Source organism: Pocillopora damicornis, chromosome 6 (genome assembly GCF_964200805.1).
Source record: "Pocillopora damicornis chromosome 6, jaPocDami1.2, whole genome shotgun sequence".
Taxonomy (NCBI): domain Eukaryota; kingdom Metazoa; phylum Cnidaria; class Anthozoa; order Scleractinia; family Pocilloporidae; genus Pocillopora; species Pocillopora damicornis.
In genome coordinates this window covers 19,573,713-19,593,661 of record NC_142675.1, presented here as the reverse complement: position 1 = coordinate 19,593,661, position 19,949 = coordinate 19,573,713, and the positions used below count along the sequence as shown (strand labels likewise).

The following is a 19,949-nucleotide window of genomic DNA, read 5'->3' as shown; positions in this document are numbered from 1 at the left end:
TATGCTAGGGAGATATATCGATATATTTTCTAGTTACCATCTAAATATTTGTTATTATTTATTAGAGACAGCATTCTTGTTCTTATCAAATCATTTACCCCGAAGTTCAGGACTCAATTGTAGCGATAACAACTGAAACGAAAAGACCAAGCTTGCATGAGCACGGAAGTTTATTGGGAGATTGTTCACCAACAAACGCCAGGGAGTCTATATTAACAAGGCAACGTTGCAAATTTAATGCCATGAAACTTAACCTTTACCAATTATAGCTTACATTGCTCACGTACAGAAAACTTTACAAAGACGTTTTGATTTGACAACTGCTCACACTGTTTTGAAAGCAACGCATGGTAACCAAGTAACGATACTATTGGCTTAATCCTTAGCATACAATGCGTAGAGTGGCCGATAAGTCATTGATCAGTTATTTATAAAGTCCATCATGACAGAAATAATGAAATAATAAGTTAGCTTATTATCCACCGTTACTGATTTACAAACCCGTTTATCTTATTTCATGTGTCAGCTAAAATGGTTATTGAGGTCACCGCATATTTTGGCAATAGAATTCTGATAGAATTCCGGTAAGATTGCAAGAGCTCTAAACGTGCAGATCGTTGGGAAAGTTTCACGGCTACACAGCATAGACAAGGGTAATTAACGATTGTTAGAGATGAGCCTTTTTAGGCCTGCTGGAAAAAAAAAATAGGCCCGAAATGCAACCCTTTTTTCAGTCTGCCCAAATTTCGCCAATCTTAGCCCGTCTCTCGCGATTGGAGTTTCTTTCGCATTCTTCAGCAGTTGTTAGGCGTTTCAACGATGTTGAAACAAGTATAAGAAGTATGAGTAGAACACACTCGCTATGACAAAATTATATTTAGAGATGTTTTATTAAGATGATAAAAGTCGAAGGTCAGAATTCGAATTACTCGAGTCAAACTTGGCACAATCAAACACTTCTCTCTTCTCTGTCAACAGTTCGTTATCTCAAGTTGACGTACGAACCCAAAATAAATTCCTGATTTAAAAAAGGCCAAGAAAAATAATGGTGAGACAACATGACGTCACAAGAAATCTCTTCCGCCTTGACAACAGTTAATGCCAATAAAAATATGACACTGTGGTGTTATCGAGGTACAAAAGGTAGTGAAAGCATTATACGCCCTGGTGTTCTAAGTGTTATCGTCTCTTCATCCGTTGGATATCATTAATCATCTTTAACGGTGCCAGTTTTAAATCGCTATCCGGTCTAAATGACAATAGGTCATTTCCTAGGGTGTTTTTAGACAGATTTTTAAAATACTTAGACGATATCCATGTTTATATAAAAGTATTAAACACGGTTATGACGTTCAAGATTCCCACATATCTTTTAGAAATATTTCAGAAATTAAAGCAATTAAGCAATTTAGTTTTCCTTGTTTAGAAAGGCTCATCTTAATTATCACTCGAAATACTTTGGGGGGGGGGGGGTTAAGGGATTGGAGGATTTTGGATGATCACATAGTTTTCAGGGGGGCTAGGAGGGGAGCGGGGGTCAGTTATCACCAATGAAGTGGGATCATCAGAATTCTAAAAAGCCTTAAGAGCGGATCAGGTAAAGTTATTGTGACACAACCAAAATCCTCCAAACACCCCTACCCCTCTCCCCCGGTAATAAATAATGACCGTTTCCCAACTGTATCCAATTCTGCTAACCCTTCCCCTTCCCCGACGGTAGGGTGTTCAAATGAGGCTATCTGAACAAGGAAAAACTGTTATGGTAGAACACGCTTTTGAATGAATGAAGTTGTCCATTTCTAATGAAAGGTAGAAATGGAAAAAAAGAACGAGTCCTTCACGAGAATTAATGATCCTAACGTCTGCAACCTCTGCAAGTTCTGGCGATGTAATACCAACTAAGCTACAACGAAATGTACGAGTTAGGGTATATACCAGATCACTGAACATGCGAAAAGCATGTGGCAAGCTGAAAGATATTAATAGTGTCCTGAATTGAACTATAGATAGATAAAGAAAAACAAAATAGATTGACCACATAATCCGAGGGACTCAGGTTGGAATCCTCGTGGGAACTCAGAATTTTCGTTTTTTTCGCATGTTCGTGCCAAAGATAACTTGTGGGTCAACTTCTTGGACCAGGATTTTCTTTTGCAATAGAGTTTATCCAGTGTCAGAGAAGGGCTACCACAGTGGCAATTGAACGAGGCGAGAAGAGGGCCTGGGAGGGAAACTGAGCTTAAAGTCGACTCAGTCTCTTGCTTTATTCATGTGCCAGATGAAAGTGGGAAGTTTGGTGATGAAAGACAAAAACCTCATCTGCAGCGGGCTCAAATCTTAGCATTTCGATAACTAAGGGATCAGTCTCGCCAAAACATTAGACTAAGCATTAAATGGAGATTTTTAAGCGTCACAAATTCAATGCAGCAAAAGAGAGATCTTCCATAACGATTTTAATATCACTTGTACAAAAATACTGCTTTTTTCACACTGCCCTCCTTGCATGAAAATAATTCAAATGGGCGATGTAACATTTATACACAATCAAGTAGGAAACTTAAGCGTGTTCATCAGCTTTACAAAAATAGAACGCTATTACTTAAAAAAGAACTTATGTACAGTCCTCGTTCGTTTCTGTAGGTGCAAACTGTTTCCCTGCTTCAGGGCACTCAAAGTTCAGTGTTGCGTATAATAAAAACCGGACTCAATAAAGCTTGCTATGATATAAAGCACTTGAACTCCTTGGACCCATTGCTGATACCGTGGTCTCTTAAACAAAATTAATCGATTACAACATTTTTAAAGAAACGGACAATGATTTCACCGAACCAAATTCAATTTGGTGTCGATCAGTACTTATAGCCAAAGAAAGCGAAGATGACAAAGAATCTTGATCGAATCCAATGGTTCCGTCATTACTTTCTTTAAAACAGAGAGCTGTGCATGATAAAGTATGGGATTATACGGAAGTTATGACTAAGTGGCTCAGGTAACAGATGTCCGACGCATTAAAATTGAATGAAATCGTTTTCACGAACGAGAAAGGATTTTCCAGGAAGGTTCCTCGTAAATAAGGTGCAGGTTAATATCACCCTGCCCCCTTCCCCACCTCTCTTTCAAACAAATTTTCCTAAAATGTAACAGAAAAGGAATAATATGAGTTGAACGTTTTCACTGCGATGCTTCTTCAATTATTTTCGTTTTTGGATCTCGAATGTTATCTCTATGATTCGAAAGGGACTTGAGCACAACGGATCGAGGTCTCCTCCGTAGCGAACTCCATTTCTAGTGAGATGTCAGCCGTACCACACAGCCTTCACACGAGATCACGTGACCCTAGCGTGATTATGTAACGAGAAGCTTGTTGCCATGAAGACGCCGCTGCTCTTACTCAGGCTCAAGCCATTTCTTGCAAAGTAGAAACCCTGAAATAGGTGCTTTTTCTTTGCTTATGTTTAGCTTCTTTCATCTTTTACTTCAATCAGTGCACCTGGCCATCTGAAAAGAAGTTTTGATATCGATTAAACTAATACCGGCAGCAATGTGACATAAATAACTCTACGATTGCAAGACATGCTACACAGAGGCTCTTCTCATACACAATTGTTCAATGTTTTCCAAAACTTTTAAAGTAACCATGTCCAACGTTTGCGACTACAGAGATTTACTAGGACTAGGATCGTCTAGAAAAAATCGCGAAAACTCTCCTCGTTAGAAATTAAAACCCATCACTATAATAAAAGAGATGTTATTTATTTTGTCTCGTGCGTAAGAAAATGAAAGATCTGGGCCTCCCACGAAGAGTCTAACCTCAGACCTCGGATTTCGCCCCACGATTCTCTGCCACAGAGCTACAGATAACGTTATAGTGGGCTAGACCACTACAACTTGTTACCGTGGCTCTCGTTTTCCAGCGCTCTCAGGAAATTCGCTTGTTATTTTTTTTAAAAATTTGAGTCGTCAACATGCAGTCTCTACTGATATTTTCCTTCGTCATGATCGGGCGCTGTGATTATTATGGTTTTATTTGTAACGATATTGAACCCTTTACACCGTTAGAACAGTATGCATATTCTCCATACTGTTCTCTATAAATTTCCCAAGGTGCTGATAAGGAGAATTTGTTGAACAATCAAGAGCTAACTTAGTTCGTAATCATTTCCTATATTTTCGTAACATTAATGTTTGATTCGAGGGTGATGTTGTTGGGAGAATTCAGATGCTTATCGCTCTTTGGGGTCAAATGGTTCATCAGATGTGCTCTCGCAACTGACCCAGTGCCCCCCCCGGCCAACATAACAATATCCTGAGTAGTTTATCACGGCGACTGACTTCGGTGTCAAGAGCTGAGTCAACTCACTTGGTTCTTAAACAGTGTTCCACCTCAGATGGTTCTTCCCCGAATTCGTCATCGGAGCTGAAAATATCTCTCGTATCTGAAAAAGAAGAACCTCAGGGTTGACTGACACGATAATTGAGTTGGGGAAGGGTAACTATATATGGTATGAGGGGAGGGGGTGGGGGATTTTGTTGATGTCACAATGAAATTTACCTCCTCCCCCTAGAAAGGCTCCCTAATATTATTATGATTTCCCCCCACCCCCCCCCTCCCCGCACTGGCTGTTAATTGACAGCCAGTTCTCTATAGTCCACCCTTTGTGGTCTGTTGGCAACGACTGATACCCCCTCTGTTGCCCCCGAAAACCATGTTAAACCCCCCCCCCTCCTCAGAGGATAAACAATGAATGGTCCCTGAGCCGACTACATAAAAACTATGTTTTCATGGTACTTAAAACTAATTAGAAGAAAATTGTGATTCACATATCTTCACAATGTTGAACCAGTCGGTTTAGGACTTAAAAAACACTTTGGTACCTATAATAAATACACTCTCGTCTGCACCATTGTTTCTTTTAGCTGATCCAGTACAGTACAACAACTCAAATCTCCTCTCGAGCTTCCTGTAAAAGGCAACAACAAAACCAAATTAGTTCGACGTGGCCATTCCCTTCTATTTTCTTACTTTTCTTTTGAACTCATGAATCACAGAGAGTATCGAAGCAACTAGTTTAGTTCCGCCCGTGTTGTTTGTGCAAGTAATTAAGAATGATACTTTTATTTACAATTGTAAGCTTCTTCAACTTGTTTGCATTTTAAAGACTTAAAGGCACTTAACTGACCAATCATTAACGAGTTCCTTGTTGAGTGAAAACAGCACGCCGTAACGTTCACCTGTCTTCACCACCCAAACTGGAAACTTGGGAGTCTTGAGCATGCTACCAACCTGGTCAGAGATTGATACAGGAAACAACTTGTTATGTTTTGTATGCACCAGTACTGTCCCAAAAGCTAAGGGGGCTATGAGATGACATGGCTAAATAGAGTACAGTAGAATCCCGCTAACTCGAACTTTCGTACATTAAGTTTGTTTAGGAGCTTTTTGATAAGGACGTTAGTTTGGGAAGTTAAGCTAAATGTATCACCTTTTTATAAATGTTATCAAGTTTGTACCAATCGCGATTAAAGACTGGGACGTGTTAATCAGTTATGTTCTTACACTTTGACGTTTACTGACCGACGTTTTTACTTAAGATTCGAGTTATCAGAGTAAATTTCAGCTAAGGGAAAGTAAAATTAGTTCAAGTCGCGGGGAGTTCCAGTAAACCGAGTTAAAGTTAGCTGATGGTAAATGACTGGGAAAATGGGGTCAAATCCAAGGGAAATTGGTTCTTGATCGAGTTAGCGGGGGAGTTCGAGTCAACCGGATTCAAGTCAGTGGGGTTCTACTGTATCATAATATTACCTGAAAAGATTTGGGATCAAGATGCTCTTCAAGAGATAAAAATCCAATCTCACTCCGACCTTTAATGCCATTCAGCGGATGGGGCTGCGTATAAGAGAAAGTTACTTGTCAAGGGTGGGTTTCAGAGAAGAGTTTGAAACATCCGTTGTAAAACGAATAAGGCTGAAAAGTGTAAGAGTTAAGTAACCCTTTGGATCCTATGAGTAACCAGCATCTAATTTCTCGTTACTATGATGCCGCTCAATCATCCATCAAAATCATGGGAAAAAAGGAAAAGATCGCCAACTTAAGAAGCTCTTGATTGTTAAACAAATTCTCCTTGTAAGTAGCTCAAGGAATGTGTAAAAAAGGTCATGGAGAATATAGATACTGTGTTAGTGTGTAAAGGGTTGAACTGACGATGAGAATCGCCCATAGCCTTTGTAAACATGGCAAGTTACGATGATTCTTTCCTAGGTAAACTGTTGTTTTAAAGATTAATGTTCTTTATAGGCAATATAATGGCTTAGAATGGCAAAGGTAAGCTTAAAATGGCAAGCTCCGGTGCTCTAGCTGCGTAATAACAACTAACGAGATAATAAGCTCCGGAACAAAACAAACGATAACAAGACAGCATCCGATCCTGTAAAGTTCTCTTCCCCTTACCAGTTTTCGTCCTCTTTTATTGAACTCGATATCACCGTTGAAGACATTGGCGGCTGCTCTGCCAGTTAGCATCAAGTTAATCATGGCCTGTGTTGCAAGAGACAAGAAAAATTAATAACACAGCCAGATTGAGAAAACACGCATTTTCTAAAATTCACAAAAACAGGTATTCAGATCTTAAGTTTCTCCGCTCAAGATGAGTCCATACCGCGACGAAAAAACACCTTGATTCGAAAAAGTTCTGTATGTTGATCTGTTTCGAAGGAACTCTCCTACCTGAGAGCACGAGTCGTGAAGACCCATCAAAGAGGAATTCGGGTCTCCTAGATCCTCAGTTACCCTGTAAATACAAAGATTAGAAATATTTAGCAAGTTGAGAAAATGCTGGCCACGTTGTTAAGGATTACCCGATGGACTCTGGATCGAGGGGTATGGGTCCGAGCCCTGGTCGGGTCGTTCAGATTTATTGCTGGGAAGGAAAACGAAATGCTGAAGGATAACCTGCGATGGGTTAGCATTCCATCCAGGGTAAAGGAGGGGGGAGGGGGGAGGGGGGGGAGGAGAAATAAGCGTAGTCGTTTCGTGCCACAGGACCTTGGATAAACATAGGCAGTGATAGGCTACCAGACTCTTTAATTAACCCCCCTTCCCTCCCCTCCTCCCTTGCCCAACAAGGTTGTGATGTGTGTTTACTACTGGTTTTTAGAGCCATTTTCAATCGAATGTCGAAAGTTACTCAGGATTGTTTTGGTTTTCTTTACTTTGCTTTGTGATTGGTTCTGAAACTTGCGCCACTTTCTCAACCAATAAAATTCAAACTAAAACCAATCACGACTAAGTCGCCTGTGTTTTCCCGCGCTTTAGGCAGTTTGGTTGATTCTACTTTGAGTTCTCATTTTCTCTTCATAGCCGTTGTGGCTGTTGGTTTTGGTTTTACGACACTCAGTGGAAAAGAGCTCTAAAAGCTACATGTTTTATTAATTGACAGAATTTTTACAGCACATCCACGGCGTACCTTTCAATTGATCTGGACAGAATAACCGAATACAAAAACAGAATGCAACCATTTCCGTTTGTGCTTTCAAACTACGAAAGAAAACATAAAGAAGTTACCAAAGACGACTGAAGAGCATAGCAAAGACGAGAAAGAGAGAAAGGGAACGAAAAAAAAAAAAACCTCGAAGGGAAGCGCGGACTACAAAAGCTGACCGAGAGGGGCGAGGGAGCTATGGGGCCGGTTTACGGTTACTTCGCCCCATGGCTAGATCACCCCCGGTCAGATCGCTCCTACGAGAGTCAATTCGCTCTATCCATAGAGAAATCTACATTCAGCGTAATATACGTCACTTCAGAAAGGCCACAGACTACAATACACGCCTTTCACGCAAAAGAAAGATCCGCCATTTTAAAACGCAGTCTACCCAGCTTCGCCTGGAATTGGGTTTGAAATCGATTAAAAATGGCGGACCTCGTTTAAAAACGCACTTTCAAAAAATAATGATAAGAGGCAGCAGGAATTAGGAACTAGAGAAGATGGAGGAAACAATATTTTAACGCGTTCGTAGATAGCACAGCAAATTCGCTTCTTTGTATTAAATATGTTGTGTTTAAAATGGAACATACTGTGATCTCTAGATTCGTCATAGAACATTTCGACAAAAAAATACTAAGATACAAATAAACGATAACCAAATACTTTCCGTTAACACAACCATACCTCTCTAAATTGTCCATTAAAAGCTAGAATCAGAAAGCGCCGAGTACTTACAAATGATAAGTGCTTCTTTATGAACCTTTCCAGGTGGGAAAACTCGGTAAATCTGAACTGATGAAGCTGTAAATTCAGACGAAAAAAAACTTTTTTCCTTATAATCATATCTTATAAACTGTCTGAGCTTTCGTTTCTCACTCAATACCCAAAGTAAAATGAAACAACCTAAGTGGAAAATATTAGAGAACCCCACCCCAGCGGGACCCCACCCAATCACGAGTACTTGGGTGGTTGAAAGTATTCAAATCGAAAAAAAACTTCACGCCAGAGAAAACCACCGCTAAGATCGAAGTGACTAGAGGGTTTAATTCCACCCTTGCCCCAGCCTGCAGTGCAGGTGTCTTACTTCGGTGAGTTAATGTTAGAAGATCGCGATCGGTTATCCAACTGGCTATGGTTGATTCAGAGTTAGAGTGGACGGTGAGGGAGGGGGCAGGGAAATGCGAGGTAATTTCTATTGCCCCACCACCTCCCCTCTCCTTTCTTTTAACCGACGCTCACCCCCTTGGTACGAATTTTTTTCTCCCCAGCGTTCCGCTGCAGTAAAAATCAAAAATGTCAGCAGCAACTTTCACCAAGAAAATACTTAGCACTCGCTCGCCAAAACTACGCCTTCTTTGCCAACTACCTACATCCCTTTTCAGTCTAATACACAATGTAACAGCGTCTGCAACTGGTGGTATTACTCTTTGCGAGCAGCACAAGCCCTCCCTTTTTTAATTACGGCTTTTTTTATTAATAATTTTGCCAACTTTCGCGCAATACTAACAATCGTACAATTTACGTAGCCAACTCAAAAAGAAGCATCGAGTACCAGTTAGTAAAAGAAAGTGACGACAGAATCGAATAAGCACATTAAGATAAAAATCAAAACTTTAGTGATGTGTACCTTTTCCGTGAGCTGATCTTCTCTGTAGTCGTCCATTGTCGCCCAGTTACACTCACCGCACGGCCTGAAATAAAAAGTTTATCGATCGCAGGCGCTCACGAAATTGAAAAGCGCAGAAATACCTACGGAGTATGTACCCATTGAAGGCTAAGAAACTGGATGATCGATACACCTATAAATTTTCTGTTATGCTGACTCAACCTCTATAGCTTGTTCCAGGCGTCCAGTAAGTAAAACGGAGCGAAATAGTTAACGACGCGAGAGTGGCGGTAGAACAAAAACGAGGGAGATTTGGGTCGGGTCATTTATTACGCGACCCGTTCCAGACCTCCCTCTCTTTTCACTTCCCCGCCACAGTAGTGCCTTTTATTTTCGCATTGAGTTTTACTACCTAAGCTCCTAGAATAGGCTTATTAACGATTTCTCTGAGCTCAAAGGTGTAGGGTTCGATTCTCTATTTTGCTTTCCCACGTTCGTGACATAAGGAATGAAGTTTTAATCAAAGTTTGAATTTTTTCTTTAGGCGACAACGTAAACTTTCGGCCTCGTCGCCTGACTGTGACAAGCAGTATAACAGCTGAAACGCTTCGGTCAATATAATTGATTACCCTGAATCTTATATCGTGAGACAAACAATCAAATGCTTATTTTTCTACGAAACCACGATGAACAACAACATTTCCCATAACATACAATTTGTAACACTCACAGTACTACTGTTGCGCGCTGTTGGCCTCCTGCTTGCCAGAGGATCTTCGTCATGGCTGTAATTAGTGCCTTCTGACGGTCAGACGACATTGGTCTCAACATACTACGGAACAAAAAACCAAAGGTATTTCTCATTCAGAGAATTCCCATTCAAATACTTCTTGGTATCTCCCTATGCGAGAATATCAAAACCATGACTTTGCAACTTTTTTTTTCTTTAAGAGGGCTGGGTAACTCGGCGCTGGATCGAGTTTGTTTACTGACAATCATTCTTCACAAATCTCTTTTGTACAAGCAATAATTCAGAACACATCGTTTCCAAATGGCCCAACAACCCTAAGAAGTGTAAACACAGTCTCGACACACGTTTGGTACACGAAACAAATCAAACCAGTCGACACCAAAAATAAGATAAAATTCCAATCCATGCGGGGAAATCAAATGATTTTCACTCTCTTTCTCAGAATGGCACTTTGAGAATAAAACTGACCCCATCTACTCATCAGCGCGAGATTTCAAACCACATCTCCTTTAATCGATTGTTGTCCTGGTTACCTTTTCACGTGTTCAATGGACGGCTGGTCGTACAACAAGAATCTCAACAGGAATCCCTGCAAACATGCCATGATCCCGTCAGGTCCCAACTACGAAAGTGAGTGAGTGAAAAAATATTAAAACGATAGTCTCCGTTTGGCTCAAAAATAAGCTAGGATAACATTTCATTGTTAATCATTTAGCCATCGAATAAGTTCCCAACGGTCAGATAGTCGATAGTCTCCGTTTGGCTCAAAAATAAGCTTGGATAACATTTCATTGTTAATCATTTAGCCATCCAAAAAGTTCCCGACGCTCATTTGAAAATTGCTCCCGATAATACACTGGGCCAGGTTGTTCATGATAAGATGTAGCTGAACTGAACCTCGGTTCTGTGTGAACTTTTCACATGGTTTAGTAATTTTTCTTTCATACAAATTACTATTCGCATCATTTAGTTTCTTTAAATCTGCCTCACAACTGACCACTGCATAAAATCTCACCTAAATTTAACTCCAATTAATACTTCGCGCACGGAAAGTCAAACTATAATTTGAACCTCAGGTTGGCGCTGACCACCTCTCAAACAACCGGCTCTCTTTACCCCCCAAGTTACCTTATAGAAGCTTAGAGCGTAAGACTTGTGCGAAAAGAAGTTGATATGCTGTCTTCTCCAGTCAGAGTTGAAAGACGTGTACGGTGTACCAAATAATAACACACGGAGGGCCTGGAAAGTGATTGAAAGGACGTTTAAACCTTTCCACTGAAATATTTAACCATCAAGGTTCTCACAGTACACTGACGGTCATCGATACTGTTCTCAAAATTTCAGATCTGAGAATTTGGTGGTAAATTAAACAACACCCTCTCTAACTGATATTTTTCTTTCATCTCGTCAACTTTACAGTTGAAAATCATTATTGATAATTCCGTTTTGGTCACTCCTGGGAGTGAGTACATGGTGAGGATCTGAACACTGACTATTCCCCAGTCGTCTTCAAAGCAGAAGCCAACCAACGCGAGTAGAATTGGAGGGAGAAGTGTGCGCCGCGCACTTTTTGGAGGCAACCGAGGATGAGTCAAACCCGATCCCCAGGCTGTACCGACTAATTTTGCGCCCGGAAGCTCTAACAACTGAGCTACAGAGAACTCAGTAGTAAGCTTGTCCAATCAAACAACATGAAAATATCACAAGGGGTCACTGAGAACTGAAACAAGGTTAAAGCCTGAAGCGTGAGAAAACGCGAGAAAACGCGCGAAAACGCGGAAACGCGAGTGACCAAGACGCGACTGATTTGAGTAATGAATCTGATTGGCAGAGAAAGTGGCACAAGTTTCTGGACTTAGCACATGGCGAATTCAAAGCAAAACAAAAGCAATTCCAGATAACTTGCGACAATCAGGTTAAAATTATATTATTCTATGTAAAAAGCGCCTCAGAAATTCCCAGGAAAGGTTATCTCGCATGTGTTCTAGGTAGAGATTGAATAATAATCGGCATGTCCCGAACGGATTCGAACTCCAAAAACAGTGGATCTCACTCAAATCAATTTTTGAAGATTTGCCATAGAACTAAAGCAATATCTACGACGCATGTCTTACCTTGGCTACCTCCAATGTGATTGGATCCCCGCCCGGCACAGCTGGTTTGACGGATTCTGTGGCGCGTTCTCTTTCCAAGGGCTTTCTTTGACTGGAAGAATTTTGTCTCTTAGGGCGGGATGGAGGAAGCAACGGTCCAATGTCTACCGGTTAAAGTAAAACAAAATAATTTCGTAAGCTTAAGGGTTGACATAAGCAGACGCCTTGATCGGAGAAGCTTCTACCTAGGTTCCTCTTAACAAAGTCATTCGAGATTGCAGTAGTTTTTCTTAATTTCGGGAGTCGTCATCAATTAAAAAAAAATAACTTTTGGACACAAGAGGATTCTAACACCGCATTTGTTGTAAAAAGTAACTGGTTTGAACAATACCAAGCTAGATGGCCACTTTTGAGAGGCTGCTCACTTGTAAACTCATGTCCTCATTCAATTATCTAATAAATTTTAGTCAGTGAAGACGACCGAAAAGGAAAGCGCGCGAAAAACATGTGAAAAAGCACAAATAACGGCGAAGATCCTTTCCTTAACTTCTCACCCTCCGCCCCCTTCTCCCTTCCCCTCCTCCCCCCCCTCCTCACTCCTCCCCCCTCCCTCACTCACGGCTACGAAAAAGGAGAAAGAAGGAAAAAAAACAGCCAGATTTGTAGCAATATGTGATCCAGTCGTAACCAAACAAGTATTAGAAACACCCTCATAGGATTGGCGGGGGGGATGTATCCAGTCCCACCGGACCCTCTTCTAAATCCGCCACTTGGTTGGTAACATAGCAACAGTCTAAGACCTGCCTCAAATAAACAACAGATCGTGGAAAATTGCGCTAGTTGTTACTCGCAAACTGAACACACAAATTTGAAACATTAAATTGATCTTAAGTTCTGCTAAATCAACTAAAACATGTCTTAAAAGGCAACAAGACTGCTAAGTTGAATTGTATTCACTGATGACTGACAAGTAATTGCGTTCTCCAAACGTTATCCAAGCTGTAGATTCAAAGTCCAGAAAAACACGACGTGTTCGAGAGAGACATATAATAAAAAGACAAAAACAAATGGAAAAGATACCAACCGGATCTGTACCACAACAAAGTATTCATTTTCAGAAGCCGCTTGTAAAGTTTTAATTCAACTACATCTCAATATTTTCTCCTCTACTTTGTGATATACCCGTGAATTACTCTTAACCAAAGTGTCTAAACCATTAATTAATATCACTAATATCTCAGTCTCTTACGTCAAAAGAAAACTGTATACAAACTGTGTTAATTACCCAATGATAGCTCCTTAACGAGTTCCTGTTTCATTTCATGTTGAGGACATTTTTCTGGTTTAGGTGCAGGCTGCACCTGAAGAAAAAAACGGGTTAAATCTGCCATCATAAACGCTGAAACTGTATAATGCTTCACTGATACTTTTTAAAAGTAGAGAAATCGACCCTCTGGACCACTTGGCCGCGTTTCCCGCCCTCAGCCGAAGCACCCACGTTATGATGACAGCATTTCCACACCTCTAGCACTTTGTTACATCAAACTCTTAACCCTTTCAAACTCAAGATTTCATTCTTCTTACTGCCTGTCATATAATTCTCGTGATGTCAATTGGGAGAACCAGGTATTAGATCGACTTATAATTCCTTAACTGATACTGGTCTTTTTCTATATTCTCATTACTTAACTACTTAACATTGTATTAATATTCTAAGGAGAAATTTTGTCTTGGTCACCTATGAGAATTAAAGGGTTAATATTGTGATATAATAGTATTTAATGTTTTGTTTCGCCCTAAGCTATTCTTAAATTGTTCAGTTTATCATCATAAGTCACTCACCGACGTTTCCGCTCTGTTACCAGATTTTACAGCAGATGTTTCTTTTGGAGTGGCTGCATGAAAGCTCGTTTGTCTAACAGGTTTAACTGGTTTGGGTTGGATAGATCTAGAAGGTTTGACCGGTTTCTGCTCCAGGATTTTTGTGCGTTCCCTTCCGTGTCTTGAACACACATGTAAAGTACTTCTGCTTTCTTGATGTATTGAAGGTGCCAGCACATGGCCAGCGTCTGTGCAAGGATTCGAGAAAAGAGAATATGATCACTGCCTACTCTTCTCTTATCTTTCACACACTGCTGGGTCATGCAGTCTTAGGAGAGACTTGCCGGGAATATTAAACTGTCAGGACAGCAACGCTGAAGACGAAATCGCTTTAAAAACGAATTTATATTTTTGGTTAGAATTTTGCGAATAGTTGGACGTGTTTACCGTCTTTTGCGCCGCCCTACCCGGCTATACATCAGAAAAACGCATGTGAGCGTTGGGTCTCAATTGGAAACTTAAATAATTTGCTATCGCAGTTTCTGTTATCAAACCTCAAAAATTTTAGTAACTGCACGTTGTTGTTTTGCAGAAGAAGGCTAAGAAATGTACATATTTTTAAAACGCACGTGGTGAGCTATTGTTCTGCTCATTAGATCTTTTTGTATTGCCACGTTCTCGGTAGTGCCTACTTCTGGCACTACCACGACGAAAGGAAGGATGGGAAGGAAAGAGACAGTGAGAGGAGAGTCTTTCCTTTTTCTTTCTGAATAGCCAATCAGATTGCAGCATTTGTGATAGAACGCTTATGGTTCTATACTAATGAAAACAAGAGATACGGCTGAGAACGAGTATGCTGAATGATTTTGAAAGTACTCGTTTCTCTCTTTTCATCATTTCCGAGGTTTTTTTGGGGGGAGTAGGAAGGTACCAGCTTCTGTGGTAACTTTTCGACCAGTCAAAGTTACAGTGTATCTATTGAAACTGGGCCACCCGGAAAGAGCAGGTAATTTAGTGTTAACAACTGGGTTGAAAACGTAAATTAGCCAACGTAAAGAGTAAAAAAGCTGACGTTTCGAGCGTTAGCCCTTCGTCAGAGCGATTGGAAGGGCTAAAGCTCGAAACGTCAGCTTTTTTACTCTTTACGGTGGCTAATTTACGTTTTCAACCCAGTTGTTAACACTAAATTACCTGCTTTACTCTCCCACCGACGCAGCACCACAGTTTCTTTAGAAACTTACCCCTTTATTCACCCGGAAAGAGGACCATTTACCGCTTTTTTAAAATTTAACAGAGACACTCTTTGACAAAGGTTTTGCTTCGGTAGGAAATTAATGCAACATACAAATCATTAATTTGTACCCCTACAACTCTTGGACCTCATCAGAACTTGACGTTCAACCAACGATCCGTGATCACTTAAATATGACCGATCAACGAACATTGTGTTGAGATTTCATAGTTTGTGCCATACAATTGATCAGCTGGAGTTGAAAGTGCCGCAATCTATTGTTTAAGTTCTGCCCTGTGATTGATTCTCGTTGTCTCTGAGGCCTCATGTTCAAAAGGTACTCAGTGATATTGCTAGCTCATGTCACCAACACCTAGGTTGCCTATTTGACAAGAGAGCTTCTACAGAATGACTGGGTGGGGAAGGGAGACCTATTTGGTGGGGAAGGGGGACTTATTTAATGGGGAAAGGGGGGCCTATTTGGTGGGAGAGGGGGGCCTATTTGGTAGGGGAGGGGGCCTATTTGGTAGGGGGGAGGGTCTATTTGGTGAGGAAAGGAGGGCCAATTTGATGGGGGCGGGGGGCCTATTTGGTGGGTAAGGGAGACCTATTTTGGGGGGGAATGGGGCTTATTTGGTGGGGAAGGGGGACCTATTTGATAGGGGAGGGGGGCCTATTTGGTGGGGGAGGGGAGCCTATTTGGTGGGGAAGGGCTTTTTTTTTTTGGTGGGGAATGGGGGCCCTATTAGGTTGGGGAGGGGAACTACTTGACAAGAGAGGTCCAGGCAGCCTTTACCTATATCAATGTCTTCAATAACATCTTCTTGAACATCCTCTAGCTCCAATGTGCTTGACCTTTTAAGGGTTAACTATAAAATAACAAAACACAATGTTAAGTCCAATAATACAGTTGAACCACCATTATTCTACAAATTCTTTCTTAAGCAAAGAGACCATACAAAACCAAAATGTCTATGAAAATACTTCCAAATTAGAGACAATTTTGTATGTGTGCAAAATCATTTAATCATTATTTCATGACTGCATTTGCAACAAAGGTGTTGTATTCACAACAGAATGACTCATAAAGGATCCCATTTGGCCATATATCTCCTATCTTTTTTCTGTGCATTACCTCTCTGTCTCTAAAACAATTAAACCTCAAGGCATTCTTCATATCCAGGCCCTTGTTGGACTGTGCTATAAGACACCATCCCTAGTTTCCAAATGCTGGGTAGCACTACTCATAATCAGAAATTTACACACAAGTGCCTGAAGAGCTGCTTACTAGTAGGGAAGTATTAGATCAACATGATAAAAAAAACCAGCCATGTTTGGATTATGGCCCTTCTTAAGAGGGGAAAGAAGTCCATGGGATTACAAGAGGCTTTTTGACACTGAGAGAGGGCTTCGCCAAAAAAATCGTCACTTCCTGTTTCTATTTCAGGTCAATTGACTTGGTACTTCCACATTGAAAGGTAATATTCATTCACATACAAAGGTCAATTTCGATACACTTGTTGTACCTGGTTTTAGAGTCATAATCTGTGCAGAAATTAATCTGTAGACACTCAACCCTGTTATAATGAGGAATATTTCTTCAACTAGAAATTTGAAAGATATCTGGTCTTTTAACATCTGTTGCATTGCAGTGTATCATTATATCAGGCCTTTCAAAAGACTTCTAACCTACATGTGAGGGAAGAGCAGATCAAAGAAGTTATATGTAACTACAACTAACTCTAGTTTTTAAAGTTAATGAGATCCATTTGTAAGCCACATGAGTATAAAACTAATATTCTGGTTAGCAATAACAATATACAGTCATTATAACAGTATTATACAGTTTGCAGTTTACTACACTTACTGTCTTTGGTACTGGCTTTGCAAGGCTGTAAAAACAACAGAAAGGACAAAATTAACCCTGAGTTTTTATCACTATGTTACCAAAGTGTTAAAAAAGGCTGATACCTGACCAAAACACATAGCTGGAAAGTAACTGAAAGTTTCAAAGAAAAATTCCATTAAAGTAACTATCGAAATCATTGTGAAAGATTATAAAATTAGTTCACTCATTATATTCATATTAAGTGGTATTTAGTGTTATTTTCTGCAACCCTAGGCATACAGGAATTTGGATACCCTTCTTTAACAGGATGATTGCCAATCTAGCAACCTGTACTCAATCATCATGTAGCAAGTTGTGACATTTTTTAAGTTAGCTCATGTCTGTTGGCTAAAGGGCTCTAAGGCAGTTACATGTACTTTGTACATTTTAGAGTGTAAACAACACTTGTGATGCATGATGTGTCACATGGGGTGTCAAGGGAAACATAATGGAGAGGCGTAAAAAATGTAACAGAGATCTTTGTAACAATTGTGGTGTTTTTATATATATTTTGGGCATGGGTAGCATATATACTCATCATCCACAACACCCTTGACCAGTCTACAATAATTATACTTCCTCTCTGTGATTAGCTGATATTTACAAACCTTTTGTCAAAAACTTTTGCCCATCTATCCAGCATGTTGTTGGTTTCCTCAGCATTCCTTGACATGCTAAAATATATGAAAACACTGGTAAATATGTCAGTACCACGGCAAAGCTGTGGCACTTGGCAAAGCTCTGACCAGGTTTCTCTAAATATTGAATTTCCAACACCTAACTTGGGAGAAATTGGCACTGCAATGTCTAATAAAGGTATCTGATCCCTTTTGTTCAGTTTTTCAAGCTAGTATCTTCCTTATCATCATTATTATTACCAGCCGTACTATTATCATGTATTTTTACTGTCCTTACTGTTATTTTCATGATTATTGTTGTTTATTGTTATTATTATTATCATTCATAAACAGCTTTGATTCATATTATTTATTGAATTTAGCCTGTTACGGTATATTGCAAAGGCAAAGACAATTTGTTCATCGATGAGTCATTCTCTAATAAAAAACAAAGTTACAAAAGCAGGGTACCGTTATGTAAGCTGCAGGACAATCGGCTACACTTGGTAAAAATTAATACCGAACTCATTTAGACACAATGAAAAAATATCCATTTCACCTTTCTTTGTTCGTTTCTTGAACTCTCCTCTCAACTCCAAATTTTCCCAAAGGCACTGTACTCGTTAGTCACACAAAGTGGCTTTCAAATTTGCTACTAACTCTTCCATACTCTCCTGTTTAACTCCTGACATCAGAAAGAGGATCTAGAGAGTCCGGTTCACCAAGTGCGATTTTCTCACGTATCTCAGAGAAAACAGTAATTCTTCTGAAATGACATTTACAACATCTTGATAAAATTTTTTACTTCTTTAAAACTTACATAATGAACATGACATTGCAAAACTGAGAAGGCAAGCGCCTGCCATCTTTGTTTCTATGCAAACTGTTTGTGGTACCCAGGTTTCCTCAGGAAGAGCTATAGAGACTAGTCAAGATGAAGGGGGAGGGGGAGGGGAGGTTTCATGGAATCACACGGTTGTCATGAACAACGGATGGGGGGGACCAGTCGTCGCCAACAAAGTGCCAAGGGAGAGCTATGGAAAATTAGGAGGGGGGGTGGGTCACAGGAATATTACAAACCTATAGTGGGAAATCAAGTAAATTTTATTTCGACACAACCAAAATCCTTTACCCCCCCCCCGCCAAGCAATAAGCAATAAAAAATAATGACCATTCCTTTAATAAATTCCTAATCAAGTTTCAGAAGAAAATTGCCAACGATTATGTGTAAGGGTTACGCTTATTTTTCCCCTCACTGTTATTGATTGAAGGTGAATGTGACGTTTTCCTAGAAATCATGGCTAAATAACTTTTTCTAGTTTCCCGTCCCTAAGTTTTAGACACAGCAGGTGCGAGGTGCAGTTTACATAGCGTGACTTGGCTAACCTCTTTCTAATACCGATGAAAACCGCGATCATGAATAATAATGAATTATTAATAATGCTAAACATTTTTAATTAAGATATGAATTTGCCGGTACCCTTTATACGATGTTGCTAAGAGTCTTACTCAATGAAATATTGGCAATGTATTTTTGGACCGAGCCTGGCCGATGCTATTGGACGGCAATAAAAGGAATCGACCATCGAATCTCTGAAGTAATTATAAACGGTACATCGGTCTGGGAAAATATCGGGGATAATAATTAATGATATAGATATATGAGGCGATCGGAAGGAAAAATATTTGTTCCCCGAATAGCTGGCCTTTAATTTTAGCACTGCATACTTAAACAAGGAGCAGAAATCGCGACCGATCGAGTTTGTCAGTCAGCAGTACGGAATTATTTTTTCCGTGTATTTAAAAAAAATAAATTTTAACTTTAAAGCCCGAGGCTTTATTTCTCGGAGGAGGGAGATGAACTAATGATGATAAAATTAAATACGACCAAGTGGGAATTGCATATGCAGTCTAAATACTAATAACTTTGTCTCTTTTATCCATTTCAAAGAAGGTTGCGGAAAATTTACCTTTTTCATACAGAAAAAATTCTAGTAATTTCTTGGAAATATCGTATCCCTCTCCTGACAACTCAAAACTCTAAAAGCTAAAATGAAAAAATGTATCTACAATTAGTTGATCGGAAGTTATCATTGGAAAAATAAATGAAGAAGAAGAAGAACATGAAAGAGAACTTTCTAATTTCCTGGTTCTGGATTATCTTTTTAAGCTACCTTTGAATTTCTGATTCTTATCTCGCAGTCAAACGCTTTTTTCTGTTGAGGAAGAAATAACCAGCCGATATATTTCAAGTTAGTAAAGGCTCATTAACCCCTGAACTCCCAAGATCTTATTTTTAATTCTACTCTCTAGCTGCCAGACATTTCCTTGTATACTGGTTATGAGAATTTGGTATTCAATCAAGATAATATCTTGTACCTGATGAGTTTGGGTATTCTCATCACCTGATTGCTGAATAATGTGTGGATGTTATAGGGAGAAGTTACATGTTAATCACTTC

At 39.9% G+C, this 19,949-nt stretch overlaps 1 protein-coding gene across 5 annotated transcripts; it reads right to left on the bottom strand.

Moving 5' to 3' along the window:
- Positions 1-2,438: 2,438 nt before the first annotated feature.
- On the bottom strand, positions 2,439-18,396 carry LOC113685100 (inactive ubiquitin carboxyl-terminal hydrolase MINDY-4B). 5 transcript variants are annotated; one of them, XR_016187454.1, is made up of 21 exons: positions 18,048-18,388; positions 17,480-17,545; positions 16,851-16,875; positions 15,780-15,852; positions 13,774-14,000; positions 13,217-13,292; positions 11,953-12,095; positions 10,967-11,077; positions 10,372-10,460; positions 9,818-9,919; positions 9,109-9,172; positions 8,217-8,282; positions 7,464-7,534; positions 6,725-6,788; positions 6,449-6,535; positions 5,804-5,887; positions 5,181-5,284; positions 4,948-4,961; positions 4,553-4,593; positions 4,361-4,436; positions 2,439-3,498 (listed from the first exon to the last, which is right to left on the bottom strand). XR_016187454.1 is itself a non-coding variant. In XM_089208807.1 (20 exons), the coding sequence occupies exons 2-20, from the start codon at positions 17,542-17,544 to the stop codon at positions 3,456-3,458; spliced, it is 1,656 nt and encodes a 551-aa protein (XP_089064933.1). In that variant the 5' UTR covers position 17,545; positions 18,048-18,396; the 3' UTR covers positions 2,439-3,455. The 5 variants fall into 5 exon arrangements, 3 of the variants coding, with proteins under 3 accessions (XP_089064933.1, XP_089064935.1, XP_089064934.1); XM_089208807.1 differs by lacking the exon at positions 4,553-4,593 and having other exon boundaries at positions 4,876-4,961; positions 18,048-18,396; XR_016187455.1 differs by lacking the exons at positions 4,553-4,593; positions 4,948-4,961.
- Between the last annotated feature and the right edge of the window lie 1,553 nt (positions 18,397-19,949).